This window comes from Lissotriton vulgaris, chromosome 6, assembly GCF_964263255.1.
Source record: "Lissotriton vulgaris chromosome 6, aLisVul1.2, whole genome shotgun sequence".
Taxonomy (NCBI): Eukaryota; Metazoa; Chordata; class Amphibia; order Caudata; family Salamandridae; genus Lissotriton; species Lissotriton vulgaris.
In genome coordinates, this window is record NC_141694.1 from 53,775,607 (window position 1) to 53,792,487 (window position 16,881).

At 49.1% G+C, this 16,881-nt stretch overlaps 1 protein-coding gene across 2 annotated transcripts in view; it reads right to left on the reverse strand.

Moving 5' to 3' along the window:
• The window catches only part of RNF8 (ring finger protein 8), a 199,303-nt gene that overhangs the window by 128,778 nt on the left and 53,644 nt on the right, over nt 1-16,881 (reverse strand). For both annotated transcript variants that reach the window (XM_086925911.1, XM_086925912.1), the window contains exon 3: nt 15,812-16,609. In XM_086925911.1, the coding sequence (XP_086782037.1) occupies nt 15,812-16,609 (798 nt within the window). The remainder of the gene's footprint in view (nt 1-15,811; nt 16,610-16,881) is intronic.

Consider the following 16,881-nt stretch of genomic DNA (forward strand, 5'->3'; position numbering starts at 1 on the left):
ACATGGATTACCGTAACTTTTTTTACACTCTTTGTTCAGAAATCGATCACTGTTTTGTATGAAATGTTTAGGACATGAAAACAGGGCCCGAAAGAACAAGTTACTTACCTTCGGTAACGCTTTTTCTGGTGGATACAGTATCTGCCTGAGAGATTCCTGACCTAATGAATATCCCCTTGCGTCAGCAACATTCGGAAATTTTTTTTGTAGCTTCACGCCGACGTGGACGACGTCACAGAAGCATGGCATCGCGCGCGACTCTGCTGACGTCACCGACTCCATAATAGGCCAACGCCGGCGTGTTAACATCAGTTCCGCCCTTTTTTTTCATGTGTCTTCGAGGCACACAGACGGACCGACAACAGTAGATATATATATACACAGTATACACAGTACACAAATGTCAAGATAACACACAGTGTGAAGCCAATGCAGGAAAGCAATTAACATAAAACATTTCCTTTGACAATAAAAATATCAACATTACAATAACTCAGGTATAGAAGAGTGGACAACGGGGAGGCGGGTAGGTCAGTGAGGAATCCACAGGCAGATACTGTATCCACCAGAAAAAGCGTTACCGAAGGTAAGTAACTTGTTCTTCTGATGGATACATCTTCCAGTGGATTCCTCACCTTGTGAATGCATTCCCACAAGAGTCACCACTCCCGGAGGAGGGTGCCCACTCTCCAATACCAGAAAATCCTGGAGGACAGAGCGCGCAAAGTGGCAGTCCCTCCTCACATCGGAATCAAAGCAGTAATGCTTCGCGAAAGTGTGGAGGGAGGCCTAAATCGCCGCTCTACAAATGTCCTCTACAGGCACACCCCTGGACAAAGCAGATGTAGAAGACTTTGCTCTAGTAGAGTGAGCTCTTATACCCTCTAGAGGTTCCTTACCCGCCAGGGCGTAGCAGATCTTAATGCAGAGGATAATCCACCTCGAGAGCGTGCGCTTGTGCACCGCCTCCCCCTTCTTGCAGCCAGCAAATCCAATAAAGAGCTGGTCATCCACACAATAGTCTCTAGTCCTATCGATGTAGAAGCTCACCGCCCTCTTCAAGTCCAAGCGGTGAAGTCTCTCCTCCTCCTTGGATGGGTGAGGGGGAGGATAGAAGGTAGGGAGGGTAATGGACTGCCCTAGATGGAAGGGAGTTACCACCTTTGGCAGAAAAGCAGCCCTGGTCCGGACCGGAGTACCAATCGTTCAGCATGAATGGACAAGAATGGAGGCTTACAACTAAGAGCTTGAAGCTCACTTACCCTCCAGCCTCAAGGGACACTTGTGCAATGGTTCAAAAGGCGAACCCATTAAAAAAGTGAGCACAAGATTCAAGTCCCATTGAGGAACAACAAAGGGAGTAGGAGGGAATTTATTCGAAAGGCCTTTTAAAAACCTCAAAACAATAGGTGATTTAAACAAAGACGGCGAACAGAGAAATGCCGACAAGGCTGATAAATAACCCTTGATAGTAGCAACAGCAAACCCTTGCCGAGCCAAGGAAAGCGCAAACTGAAGTATATCAGATAAACTAGCTCTCAAAGGATCGATGGACTTCTCCCCACACCAAGCAACAAATTTAGACCATCTATAAGAGTAAATGGACTTGGTGGAGTCACGCCTGGCTGATAAAATGGCATCCACCACATCGTGCGGGAGAGAAAATGAATTCAGGGTGCCCCGTTCAATCTCCAGGCATGAAGGTGTAAGGTCTGGAGGTGGGGGTGTAGAACCTGCCCCTCCATCTGAGAGAGGAGATCTGCCCTGAGAGGGAGATGGAGCAGAGGGCACGAGGAGAGGTGGAGAAGTTCTGTGTACCACACCCTTCTTGGCCAATCCGGGGCGATCAATATGACTTGGGCCCGGTCTTGGCGAATCTTCCTCAGAACCCGAGGAATCAAGGGTATGGGAGGAAACGCGTAAAGGAGTCGCGAGCCCCAACTCAACTGAAAGGCGTCCCCCAAGGCTCCCTGCATCGGAAACTAGAGACTGCAGAATAACGGGCAGTGAGCGTTCGAGAGTGGCGAACAGGTCCACCTGAGGAGTCCCCCCACGTCTGAAAGATGTGACGAACCACCTCCACTCCACTCCTGGTCGGCCGAGAACTGCAGACAGACTGTCTGAACGCACGTTCAGAACTCCGGCCAGAATATTTGCCATCAAACAAATTTGATGGACCTGAACCCAGGACCAGAGACGCAGAGCCTCTCTGCAGAGACACCGCAACCCCACTCCTCCCTGCTTGTTGAAATACCACATCGCAGTCGTGTTATCAGTCAGGACTTGCACCGACTGACCGCGAAGGGAAGGGAGGAAGGCCTTGAGTGTCAAACGTATCGCCCACAACTCTAGAAGGTTGATGTGAAGCAATTTTTCCTCTGGAGACCAAAGATCCTTGATCTCCAGATCCCCCAGATGAGCACCCAACCCTAGAGTGGATGCATCCGTTATCACTGTGGCCTCCGATGGAGGCGGTTGAAAGGTCTTTCCTTGAGACAGATTGCCTTCCACGCCCCACCAGGACAGATCCGCTGCTGCTTCTCTGGAGATCCTGACTGACTCCCTGAGATCCCCGTTGTGCTGATACCACTGCCTGCGGAGGCACCACTGGAGCGCCCTCAAGTGCCAGCGTGCATGGTTGACCAGCAGAATGCAGGAAGCCATCAGACCGGGCAGACGCAGGACCTTCAGGACTGGAACGACCGCTCCATTGTAAAATAAAGGAATCATTTCCTGTATGTCGCGAATTCTTTGAGGAGGAGGGAATGCCTGACATACAGTTGTGTCCAGTACCGCACCAATGAACAGGATGCGCTGGGAGGGCACCAGGTACATTTATCGAAAAACCCAATCTGTACAACAACTGAGTTGTAACCTGCAGATGATGGAGCACTGTCTCTGGAGATTGCGCCGAATAAATGTACATAACATAACATAACATAACATAACATAACATAACATCAGCCAATCGTCCAGATAAGGGAACACCGGAATCCCTGACCTTCTGAGATGTGCAGCCACCACAGCCATCACCTTGGTGAAGACTTGAGGCGCAGTAGTAAGACCAAACGGAAGGACCGCAAACTGGTAGTGTTGCAACCCCACCGTAAAACGGAGATACTTCCTGTGCGACTTCAGGATTGGGATGTGAAAATACGCATCCTGCAAGTCGATCAATACCATCCAGTCTTCTTCCAGCAGCACCTGAAGAACCTGTGCAAGGGTGAGCATCTTGAACTTTTCCTGCTTCAGGTAAAGGTTCAAGATCCGGAGATCCAGGATTGGACGAAGTCTGCCATCCTTCTTGGGAATCAGGAAATACCGGGAGTAGCATCCCTGACCCCTTTCCTGCTCCGGAACCACCTCGATCACGCCTTTTCTTAGCAACGCCAGGACTTCCTCCTGCAGGAGCAGCAGGTGGTCCTCCGAGCAAAAGCCTTGGCAAGGAGGGTAATTGGGAGCGAATTCCCGAAAAGGGAAGTGCATACCCATTTCTCCACGAGATTGAGAATCCACAGGTCTGAAGTGACCGATTCCCAATCCCATAGAAAATAGGTAAGCCACCCCCCCCCCCCCCCCCCCCCCAATGGACCCACTTGATCCGGAATGGCGGATCTAGGGCTGCTTTGCTGTGATGGGAGGGGGTTGGGAAGAGGAGGAGGAGGAAGCTTGACGACCTCTAGTACGAGCTCTTTGCCTGCCCCTGTATGATTTGTACAGCGAATTTTGCTGCTGCGACTGTTTGTAGGTCCGAAAGGAAGACCTGCGACCTGCCAAATCCTCTGAATCTTTTTCCCTCACGGTACTCCTAGACTGTAGGCCTCAAAGATCTAGCCGTCGCTCTGCTGTCCTTGAACCTCTCTAAAGTGGCATCAGCCTTTTTCCCAAATAAACCTGACCCATCAAAGGGCAAATCCATCAAGGTAGCCTGGACATCCGCAGAGAATTAGGAGGACTTCAGCCATGCAGCTCTTCTAGTGACCACTGAAGATCCCATCTTGCCACCGAGTCAGCAGTGTCCAGCCCACTCTGAATGACCTGCCTAGCAGCAGCCTGAGTGTCAACAATCACCTCTTGAAAATCCTTCCTATCCTCCTCAGGAAGCTTTGGAGCCAGCTGTTTGACGGAATCCATCAATGCATGGATATAGCGTCCCATAAGACAAGTAGCATTTGTTGTTTTGAGTGCCATACTTGCCGAGGAAAAGACTTTTTTCGCAGCCTGGTCCTGCTTCTTCGATTCCTTAACCCCAGGAACCTGTGGAAAAGCGCCTGCAGATTTTTTCGAGCAGGCAGCCTGCACAACCAAGCTCTCTGGTAAGGGGTGCGAAGATAAAAAGTCCGGGTCACCAGGCGCCACCCTGTACCTTCTTGCAACAGCCCTCGAAACAGCAGGGGCTGTAAGCGGTCTTTTCCACATTTCTGATATTGGCTCCGCCAAAGCATCATTTAAAGGGAGCATGGGCTCCACAACAGAGGATGGTGAATGAAGGACCTCTGTCAGAATGTTTGACTTAAACTCTGCAGTAGGTAGTGTTATGTTCAACAAATCCGCAGCCTTCCTTATAACTACGTGATAAGGTGTCACATCCCTAGAAGCAGCGTCAGAAACAGAGGCCAATTCCCAATCAGGAGACAGCTCAAGACCACTAGCCTCCCTTAGATCGTCGAAAAGATCCTCCGAATCCTGCAGCTCACCCTCTTCTATATCTGCTTCACGGTACTTCTGCTCTTCCAGAAGCCTCTGGGCCTAACGCCTCGACCTCTCCTTCAGGAATGACGTAGACGGATCCGGAACAGACTCCGACGGAGCCAGAGCCGGCGTTGAACTCTAAGCCGGAGGGCCAGACCGCTGATCACGAGGTCGGATCGGATTCGGCATCAGCGTCGAGGGTACCGGCGTCGAGGGTACCGGCGTCGAAGGTCTTGGCGTCGAAGGTCTTGGCGCCGCCGAGAAAAGCCAAGGCGGCGGCGGAGCCGGCATGAAAGGCGCAGGAGCGTATGCCTGGGGAATACCCAGATTGTATGACAATGGACCCCTGGGACCAACCGGTACACCAGAGGGGTACATAGCTCTGAAATACACTCCATACATAGCATTCAGAAACTGAGTAGGGTCCTGACCTGGAGCCGGAAAAGCTGGATAAGAGCCCACAGGTCGCTCTCGAGGAAGCAGAGACTTCTCAACCTCCACCTCTACCTCAGGCTGGTGCACCGGGGTTGACAAATCCGCAGGCAACGGAGCCTCCTTTTCTCCTTCTTCCTCTTCTCCCTAATCTTCCTGGACAGGTGAATGAGATGGAGCCGGAGAAGGTTCGACACCGGCTTCGGTGAATGAACCGGCGAATCCGCAGGCCGACGCCTCACCCTCAGAGTCTTGAACTTCCGGCGACAGAGACACCTCATCCTTGCGAAGCGACTTCACCTGCGACTTCGGTCTCAAGCCCGAATCCTTCCCAGAGTGATGACGAGACTCTTGTCTTCTCTTCTTGTGCTTCTTTTCAGATGACCTAGAAGTATGCCCTGAAGACGACCTCGAGTGCGACTTCGTACGAGACCTCGACCGTAGAGTCCGTGACTTCGAACTCTTCTTGTCCTTATTGATCTTCAACTTGGCTACAAGGAGCTTTGCCTCCCTCTCACGAAGTGCTTTGGGATTCATCTTCTTACAAGAAGAACATCCCTGGACGTCATGGTCCTAACTCAAACACCAAACGCAGCACTCGTGCGGATCCGTAATCGACACCATCTTGCTGCATTCTCCGCACGGCTTGAATCCGGTCTTCTTCGTGGACATCGATAGGAGACAAAGAAGCAAGAAGACACCAAAAAGAAAAAACAGTAGGTAAATGCTACTTACCAGCATGCATCTGTTCTTGGCATGTAGAGCTGCAGAATCCTACATTTAGCAATAGATCGCCACCTGGTGTTGGGCTCGGATGATTGCAGGTTGTTGTTGTCTTCTTGGAAGAAGTCTTTTGTAGTCATGAGATAGGGGACTCCTCCCTTGGACAATACTGCGCATGGTCATCGACTCCATCCTCAGATTGTTTTTCGCCATGATGGGAAATGATGGAGTTAGTAGAAGTAAAGAGAAAAGGATGTCCATGCGTGTGCATCTAAGTAAGATGAGTACTGGAACGGATACAAGTCCCAGGGAGGCGGGAGGGCATGTAGGATTCTGCAGCTCTACATGCCAAGAACAGATGCATACTGGTAAGTAGCATTTTCCGTTCAAGGCATATGAGCTGCAGATCCTACATTTAGCAACGATTGTGCAGCAGTGTCTCCCCTAGCGGTGGTCGCTTGTATCCGTTGCAGCATACTGAAAGAGTGTTTTAAGGACCGCTTGGCCTACTGCAGCTTGCTGCTTGGATTGCACATCAACACAATAGTGTTTAGTGAAGGTGTGTATTGTAGACCATGTTTCTGCCTTGCATATATCCTCTAATGGTATGTTTCCTAAGAAAGCCATAGAGGCTCCTAGTTTGCGAGTGGAGTGTGCTCTAGGAGGAACTGTTAGTGTACGTTTAGCCTTGTGATAGCATATTTGAATACGCTTAACAATCCATCTAGCAATACCTCCTTTAGAGATAGGATTGCCTTTGTTTCGGGGAGAGAAGGATACAAATAGTTGTATTGTTTTTCTGAATGATTTAGTCCTGTCTGTGTAATATAGTAGAGCTCTTCTAACATCTAGGGTGTGCAAAGCTCTCTCTGCAACAGAGTCCGTTTTTTGAAAAAACACTGGTAACTCTACTGATTGGTTTAGGTGAAAAGGAGTAATCACTTTTGGTAGGAATTTTGGATTGGGTCTAAGAACCACTTGGTTAGGATGTATTTGAAAAAATGGTTCTTCTGTTGTGAATGCTTGTATTTCACTTACTCTTCTGAGAGAGGTAATGGCAACAAGGAAAGCAGTTTTCCATGTTAGAAATTGTAGTTCACATTTATGTAACGGTTCAAAAGGGGGTCCCATGAGTCTTGTAAGGACTACATTTAGGTTCCATACTGGAGCAGGTGGTAACCTGGGTGGGATTATTCTTTTTAATCCCTCCATAAATGCCTTAATTGCAGGTACTCTAAATAGATAGATGTTGTCTATTTTGTAAATACGCTGCAATAGCTGCTAGATGCAGGCGTATGGAAGAGTAAGCCAAATTGGACCTTTGTAAATGTAGAAGGTAGCAAATGACATTTTGGATGGAAACGTCCGAAGGATCAATGTGATTGTTGTTACAGTATATTGGAAATCGTTTCCACTTAGCAGCATAGCATGCTCTGGTAGTGGGTCTTCTAGCTTCTTTAATTATATCCATACAGTCTGGTGGTAGGTTTAAGTAACCAAACTCTAGGACTTCAGGAGCCAGATCGCCAAATTCAGTTGGCTTGGTTCTGGGTGTCTTATTTCTCCATGGTTCTGTGTTAACCGGGATGGCGTGAGCTGTAATTTCTGATGTGGAACCATTAAGAGCTCTAGTAGCGTGGTGAACCACCAGGAGAGATCCCAGTGCTGGATCTTTGTTCCCAGCACGGACCTAAAAAGTTATTACAACTGTGATTTTCCGATAACCTGACTTTCCACAATAGGATAACATTGCCTGGTGTTTGCCAGAAATTCTTTTAAGTGTTGATTTTTGAAACATACAAATATTCCTTAAAAATCGCCTGTTTAACAAAAACGATTTCTTTCAACTGTTTACAGGAGATGCACCAGGGCTAAATCCAGGATCCAGCCCTCAGTAAGAAAAACATACACAAAGTAATTAATATTGCATTTTACTTAAAATTCCCATTGAGCTCAATGTTATTATTGTGTTAAGTTTATGTTGCATATTGCAACAACTGTATCTATTGCATTTAAAGGTCTATTGCTCATTGAAAGTATTCAATTGCAACATCTCATTCTGAGAAAGTATTTTTATACCTACTAGTGGTTCTAAAATAAAACAACAATATATTTTTATATACAAAACAATTGGCCTAGAGTTCAGTTCTTGAGTGTGTGAGACCATTTGCTGACTGAGTGTGTACAACAAATGCTTTACACTGTCCTCTGATACTGCCTTACTGCTCGACCAAGCTACCACTTTAGAGAGTAAGGTTATATCTAACTTTAACCTCTGACAAACCTCTGGGGACTGTGGACTCTGTGCACACTGTATCTTACTTTGGTGCAGTATATACAGAGCCTCTTTCTTACACACAGCGCACGCCTGTGGCTTTTATTTTCAGTTGTTAAGTGACTGACCAATATCTAAAATGAAGTTACTTTAACATACCCCTTCCCTTTTAAGCCAGTTATTGAACATTTATATGTTCTCACCTTCACATATGCCTGATTGTCTTACACAGTTTACTTACTTTTTAGGTCTCGGCCTGCGTAGGCTGCACTTCCACAGTCGCAGGGAGAGATCAGATGTTCGACAGTGTGGGTGCTTGAACCCGCCCCTCTTCTCCATTGGCTGGCTTCCTAAACAGAGGCCAGCCATTGGAGGAGAGGGGCGTCACTCTGTTGAAGACTGAATTCGGGGGCGTGTTTTTTGTGTTTTCTCTTTGCTTTCCCTCCTCTTCCCATTGGCTGGAATTTTACATTCCAGCCAATGTGAAGAGGACGATGCTTTCTCCGAGGCATTTCTGCTTCGCCTCAGAGAAAGATGGTGGTGTCATGGCGTTGTCTGACCGGCCGCACAACAGACAGACTCTTCCCCACCCACCCCACCCACCCCCCCTGAGCCAGTAAGTTTTTGGGTGTCTGTTCCCTCGTTGTGTGTCTGTTCCCTTGTGCTTTCCGCCCCGCCCCCTCGTGCTTGCTTTTCGCCCCCCCTCGTGCTTGCTTTCCGCCCCCCCCCTCGTTGTGCGTCTGTTCCCTCATGCTTTCCGCCCCCCCCCCCCTCGTTGTGCATCTGTTCGCTGTGCTTGCTTTTCGGCCCCCCCCCCTCGTTGTGCTAGTTTTCCGCACCCCCCAACCCCACCTCGTTGTTGTGCTTGCTTTCCGGCAAGAGACGGTCTGTTTGCGGCGGGGTCCAAGGACATTCAAAATCAATACTAGGCAAAGGCCAGTTCACCCCGCGGAGGGAGTGCAGCAATAGGCCCCCCACAGCGTTCAGAAGCTAGGAGTGCAGGCCCCCGCGTCCCCCGTCGAGGAGATAAAACCGAATCAAAGGCCTACGCCAGGCAGCAAATTGTGCGGGTGCGGAAGCACAGTCCTCGAGGTGCTCCCTCCAATATGGGGCGGGATGTTGTCCTCGGGGCCCCAAAAGCAGTTGCGGCCTCTGGGGAAGACTCACCTCCGTAGCTCCCAGAGAGCTGCCTTAATCCGACGTTTCCAACGAGCCCAGAACGTCCCATTTCCGCCCCAAACGAACCGCGATTGACCCAAGTCACACTGGTGTCGGAAAACGCAGCGCCTTGCAGCCGGAACCGGAAGAAACACGCCAGGCAGTCGGAACCGGCGCAGCCGCTTGGCTTGAGATGGCTGCCGGGCCCTGAGACGGAGAAGTTAGCCCTGAACGGCTGCGTCGCAGAGGCTGCAAAAGACCGGAGCCTCCGCCCGGACGTGGTGCCCATCACTATGCGGCCCTGGACAGAAGTGAGACCGAGAGGAGTGTCCCTGGGGCCCCCACAGTAGCGGACGCGCCGAAGGCGGGAGGGCAGGCTGCTGGCGCCGGCGCCCGAAATGAAATAGCCGGGAGGAGGCCCTGGCACGCCAGGGCCCGGCGCTGGGGGTTAAGACGCTGCTGCACCCTTCTGCATTGGAGGAGACTGAGACTTTCGGCGATACACGGCCTGCGGCTGTGATGTAGAGACGCGGGGCCGCTGAGAGGGATACCGGGAGGCGAGCGAAGACGAACGGCGCCTGCAGCGGCGGGGCCTGCCCCCGGGGCACGTACCGGGGCCCATACGAGACGGCGCCATTACCTGAGGTAGGAGACCCGCACACCAAAGCCTGGCATAGGACGGCTGGATTGGATGCACACTAGCCGCGCTGCCCTTAAGTACTGGCCAGGGGACCCAGAGAAAGCGGAAGGGCAGCGGGCTGGCCATCAGGGGGCTGTTGAGACTGTGTTGTTGGAGGAACCAGGAGTTGCTGGACTGGGAGCCTCGCTTTCTCCCCCACTTCCCCCCCCCCCTCCTCCTCCTCCTCCCCTCACATTCTCCGGCGGGCGTCCAACGATGGTGGGGGGCTGGGACCACGTCGAGGACCAGCAATAAGCCCTGAGCAAGAAAGGGGATCGCGTGGTCTCCGCCATACAGACCGGGACGGACCCCCCCCCCCCCGCCCCCACCCCTCTTGGATAGGTGGAGAGGAGTGACTAGAGGAGTCGATATAGTGTTCTGTCCTACAGGGACGTCCACAATGGGGAAGAAGGAGGCCAGCACCAGGACCCCAAGACAGGGGACCCTAGACCGATACGCCACGACTCAGCCCCCTGCGGAGGCGGTACCCTCCGGCTCCCGTACAGACACTGACCTTCTGATGGGAGCGATCCAAGCTTCGAGGGCGGACATACAGGAGTCCCGGGCAGCGCTAGAGGTCAAGATTGGGGAGGTAGGCTCAGAAGTCACTCTCCTAAGACAGGACTTCCGTAACTTGACAGAGAGGGTTACCACAGCGGAGACGAGATTGGGGGAAGCAGAGGACTCCATCACTACCCTTCGCAAAGACATGGCGGAACTCCAGGCATCTCATCACCAACTCCTTTGCAAGGTGGATGCCGCCGAAAATAGGGCCCGTCGCAACAACCTACGCTTTGTGGGGTTTCGGGAAGGAATTGAAGGGGCTAATATGGCAGCTTTTCTACGTGCCTGGCTACTGAAGACTTTACCGGCGGCGCAGTTCTCTAATTGTTTTGTGGTCGAACAGGCGCATAGGGCATCGTTAGTGAAGCCGCCATAAGGCGCACGGCGAGGCCAGTCATTGCACGATTCCTGAACTTTGCGGATCGGGACTTGATCCTGTGGGAAGCCAGAAAGATGGGGGAGATCAGACTGGAAAACGCGCTACAGCCCGGAGGTTCAAAAACAGAGGCCCTCCTTTGAGATGGTGAAAGCCAAACTAAGGGACCTCCATATCCAATATATGCTGCTCTTCCCGGCAAAATTGAAAGTAATCTAGAAGGAAAAAACACACTTTTTCACACACCCGGAAGATGTCTGGCACTGGCTAGAGGAACGCCCTCCGCTCCAGAGACCAGAGGCAGAGAGGAGAGGGGCAATGGCCGAAAGGCATGCCAGTGGATTTCAATAGGGACGGCCGAGGACTCAGAGGCACAGACAATCGAGAGGACGGGGACGAGTCCAGACGACGCCATATCCCAACCGCGGACCATCGGGGAGACAGAGGAGACACTCGGGTCAACAGGAGACGGAGGCACGGCAGGATCTCGGTTTCGCTGTTTGGAAAGAAATGCTCGCTCTGAGAGGGGAGGAAGATACGGGGGACCGCTACTCTGGTGGAGAGGAGGAGGAAGCGCAGTCCCTGCACCCTCTAGTGACAGCAATCCGAGAGCTAGAACAAGATGCGACAGGACAGGCAGAACGTTACTCAGGACTCACACTCTTGAATCCGGACTGGATGGGCAACGGAGATACCAGCTCCAGTTGGATGGCACGCAAGTTGATTCCACCCCCCCTTTTACCTATTGTTTTTTCTGAGCTATTGTTTTAATTTTGTGAGCAGGATCTGTGGACTGGTTATGCAAGCCAGCTAGATAGACTGTACGTACTGGTTGGTGGGTGGTGAATTGTGGAAGGGCGACAGACCTTCTCCGCTGACAGTCCTATATTCTGTGTTTGTGGAGGATGGGACGGGGGGGAAGGAAGGTGGGGAGGGGGGTTAATGTTTTTGCTTCCAGTTTGGGGATGTGGAGGGGTTGGAATGGGGAAGGTTGGGGGAGAGGAGGGGTGGCGGGAGAGGGGAGTGAACAGGACAGGTTAACGGGGTCAGTAATGCCAGAGTACAGAATGCACCACTACCACTGATCATGAGCACCATATACCGAGACTATAGACAGGATGCCGGGTGAACCAATGGAGACACTGCAGGATGTGGAAGGGCTCACGGTCTTAACATGGAATGTGAATAGTCTAGGCAGTAAGATTAAACGAGGCCTAGTAAACACCTATATCAAAAGAGTAGGCCACGACATTGTCTTGTTACAAGAAACACATCTTCAGGGCAATAATTGCGGCTTTCTAGCTAGAGGGCACTAAAATGTTTTAGCACATACAGGTTTTACTACAGGCTCAAGACGGGTGGCGATAATGATCAGGAAGAACCAACCATTTCGGGTGGCACCTATATGGTTAGACCCCCAGGGGATTTATGTGGGAGTGAGAGGCACATGGCGAAGGAAGGAATGCACGATTGTCTCGGCATATGCCCCCCCCCAAAATTGCAGGCAGCCACACTGAAAGGGGTCACGGATAATTTACTTAACACATCCGATACACTACAGGTTCTGGGGGGGTGGAGGGGGGGGGGTTTCAATGACGTGTTGACTCCGACGCTAGACAGAACAGGAGACAGAACAGGAGACCGGATCAGGGACCAGTCTCCCACCCCCCTCTTCACCATGATCGATACCCTGGTACTCACAGACGTCTGGAGGTGGTTACATCCAGATGACAGGGCTTATTCCTTCTTCTCGAGCGCACACAGGGACTAATCTAGACTGGATTATATTTTCCTTGCCCGACATGTCCTGACGTGGGAAGATTCAGCGGAATACAAGGCGAGGGGGATCTCTGACCATTCGCCCCTCTTGGTGAAGGTGGGGAGAAGGAGGGCACAGAGGGGTGGAACGTGGAGACTGTCAGCCTGGGACCTGTAGACCCCGGCAATATTGTAGGGCCTTAGGGCCGACGTGAAGGTCTACGTGGCTGACAATGAGGGGTCGGTCTCATCCAAGGTGGTCTTCTGGGAGACCTTCAAGTCGATCATGCGAGACAGGGCACAGAACAGACTGGCAGAAGAGACCCGGAAAAGTCAGAGAGAAATTGAGGAGCTGGAAGCTCTCATATTGGAGTTGGAAAGGGAATATCAGACTAGTAAAGCCACGGGGGTGCTTCGTAAGTTGACAGATACTCAAACTCAATATAGGGACCTGGTAACTGGGGAGGCCAAAACGCAGACACTGGCGACGCTACACCGGTTGTACGATGTGGGGGATCCTGTACAGGGGCCTCCTCCATAGATAAGGTGCATCTCCGGTACCCAGAGGGTGGTTTACCATATGGTCAGGGCAATCATACGAACCTGAAGAGACGTAAAGGCAAGGGATTCTCCCTTTACGGTAATATACCAGACAACTCTGTATACTCTGAGCTACAAACATCCATAGAGAGCTCAGACGAATAGACTAATATATGGCTTATATCTAGTATTTATAAACACATAACACTGTGTCTTTCCAGACCTCGTATATTTCAAAGACACTAATCTAGGACACAGCATAACGTGGATTTGGATCCTTTCCCATCTAAAAAGAAACAGACCTTTAATCTTAAGGTCAGTAACAATGTGAGTGAATGGAATGTATGAATGTTTGAGTGGATCTACATCGAACTGGTCATCAACTAGGTTATAACGGAGGGTTGAAGAGATGAACAATGTATCAGAACATGTGATCAGCTTTTAGTAATTTAGGTAATTTAGAAAATATAAGTATATGTAATGCAATGTGAAAAGTGGATATGCCCGAAATTTTAAATAAGGGATGTATCTATAAAGTGTTTATAGAATCACGGTTGTATGAATAACACACTATATAAATAGGTAAACATCTTTTCTTTTGAATTAGAAACGTCCTTAAAATGTATTGAACCAATCCTTTTCTTACACACAGGAAGGATGCATGATTTTAACCCCAAAGGACTTCGAAATTGTCCTGAGGAAGGTGTGCCAATATCCAAAGGCAGTGACACCGAAACGCGTCGACGCTTTCTTTTGTTTTTAGAATTCAAGCCCAGTAAATATCTGGAATAAGGTGAATTGTGAAATGAGATCTGTCCTAAAAACACTACAAGGGCTTGTGAATCTTGCAATTAGTATCAGAAATAGATGTTCTTGATACTTTGGGGTTGTGCTTTTGATTCATAGGTGTTGTATTGTTTGCCTTAGATTAAGTTGTGACAAACGTGGTTAGGATTTGTTGACACTCTAAAATGTGTTATTTTTTTCGCTGTCTTATCTGTATACATTGATGAATTATTTTTAACTTTGTTTTTTATTTACTGTATGAAGTGTCAGTCTTTTTATAAATAACAAAATTGATTATGTAATGCATTCTGTTTTATCTATATGTGTGTGTTTTTTTAATAAAAAAAAGTCTGTGAACGGTATAAATTAGTTTGTGACCAGTGATTACAAATAGTACGAGTGAGTGAATTGTTTTCTCCAGGGATTCTCTTTATACTTTTTAGACTTTGGCCTGCTCCACACGCAATATTTCAAATATGCACAACTGAGGCATGCATGGCGGCAGAGGGGATCCCAGCAGGCACACTTCCTGAATATGCACTGTTGGAAGGCCGCCTGCTCCAAGAACAGGTGCAGGAAAGGGCAGTATCACTCACATACAGAACTCTTATGAACAACATGCCACAAGATCTGAGTACCCTTAGGAGTAAGTGGGAGAGGGAGGCGGGTGAAATGGACACGGTAGACTGGGACACTGTACTTATGCACCCTAGGGAGGTAGCTATTAAATCCTGGCTGAGGCTCATTCAGCTAAATATACTTCACAAAATGGGTAGAGCGGAGGACAAAAATTGCCTAAGATGTGGACAAAAGGGGGGGGGGGATTTCTACCATATAATCTGGTCCTGCCCGATGATTCAGGTGTATTGGGCGGGGGATCTTGAGAGAACTGGGGAAGGTACTGGAGACTTCTCTGCCAATGGACCCTAAATTAGTTCTGTTGGGTATGACCAATGATGTTGATCTCGCTCGCCCGCATCTGATTTTCCTTTCCCTGGCCTTGGTGGTTGCAAAGAGGGATGTGGCAAGGAAATGGGGGGCAGCCACGACACCGCAACTGGAGGAATGGCGGAGAGGTATGGATCTCTATATGGCAGCCGAAAGGGTCACCTATAAGGCGCAAGGCTGCCCTAAGAAATTTGGTAGAGTATGGAGTCGGTGGCGGAAGTATCATGGCCTAGCTGGGGGTCTGTGAAGAGGGACAAGGGGCTTGGGTGTGCCCATAGATATGAATATGGTGTAGGGCAGTCGGCCAGGGCACTACTGGCAGGGGCATGGAGAGCTCTGGTGAAGTTACTCAATGTGTATAATGTTGTATTGATTTTGCAGGTGAGGATCAGTGGGATGGGGGCGGGGGGGTCGGGATGTACTGACCAATGATGATATGACTGTACTGTTTCATGATAAAATGCAAATACAAATAAAAAATAAAAATAAAAAAAATTTAACAAGTGCTCCAAATCGAAATACTTTTAATTCATACCTCTTTTTAATAGGGTTTCTTTGCCAATAAGCAGGAAATGGTATTTGTTAAGTTATTTGAACTAGGTTTTTAATTGTATTTTTATTTCCAGGGAGATTTTTCACCTATTATAAATTTCAAAGCCAATGTCAATTCTCATGTTAAATAAAACAATTCTACTTTATTTCTTCTATGACGTGTCACACAAAAAGCAGACAATAAAAAGTATGTGCAAATATATTATCTAACCACTGAACATGGTAATCAAGGCTGGCTCAAAATTAGATACTACACTTTATCCAAAACCAATTGGTCCAATACCATTTTTACTTTGACCTCTCATGAGTTTATGTTTAGACAATTTACCTCCATTTGCTTCTCCTCCTCAAAGAATGACTTCTCAAGCTGCTTCATCCTCTGCAACTGCTGCTCCTGCTCATTCCGGAGTTGGTCTTGAAGCTCCTGCAACTCACGCTCCATTTCCAGCAATTCCTTTGGGGGGGGTTTCTTGTTCTGCTGTTTCATGCTCAGAACTGCTGCTTGTTTCTCCAGTGCCCTTAACTTTAATTTCCTGATCTCCTGCATAGTCTCACGCACCTTGCTCAGCTGTACCGTGCGGTGCGAGGGTGTGGAGATAGTGGATTGCATTCCACCGTCATGAGGAGCAGTTTGCAAACCAGCCTGTGTGCCAAAGAATGGCCCTGTCTCAAAATTCTGGGTGCCAAATAAAACATCTTTCTCCTGGGCACCACAGTCTTCTTGGGTTGCTTCAAGTATACTAGGCCCTGGCACAGGTAGCTTTGATCCCATAGTCTCTGTGGGCTGTTTAGCCAATTCAGTTCTCTGTGAAGGGATACTTTGTTCGCCATCCCAAGAGACACGCAGTGCTTTTGATTTGGAATTGGAGGAGCCCTCAGCTCCAGAGGCGTCAAGTTCCTGGGCACTAAATTTACGCTTAGTTCTGTGCCACTTACTTTTGCCTTTCAGCTGCTCAGTCAAAAAGGGCTCTAATTTTCCTCGCTCTTCGTGGATCAATTCATACTCATATTCTGCTCTCTCACCATCTTCCAAGGGGACGCCCAGCTGGATTTGATCTCCCTCACATACCTGGTACGCTTTGGAAGATTCCAATCGCTCCTTGTTCAGATACACACCATTAAGACTCTAGAAGAAAATAATCAAAAATTAATAAAACAATTACATTAACAATTCATGTTTTAAGGCACGGATAAATAAAACCCCTAGACGTTTTTATGGTCTGGCCTGACACTGTAGCAGTCACCGGACAATTATGTGAGAACACCAGGAGAGGGGCTTTTAGGGCCCACTCACATGTTGGGAGCCAGGAGTACGTTTTGATTAGGCAGAAGTTACGTGGTCCCACAAAAAAGTGCTTTTTCTCCATACAGCTGTTATCACTTGGTTCATTTATCAAG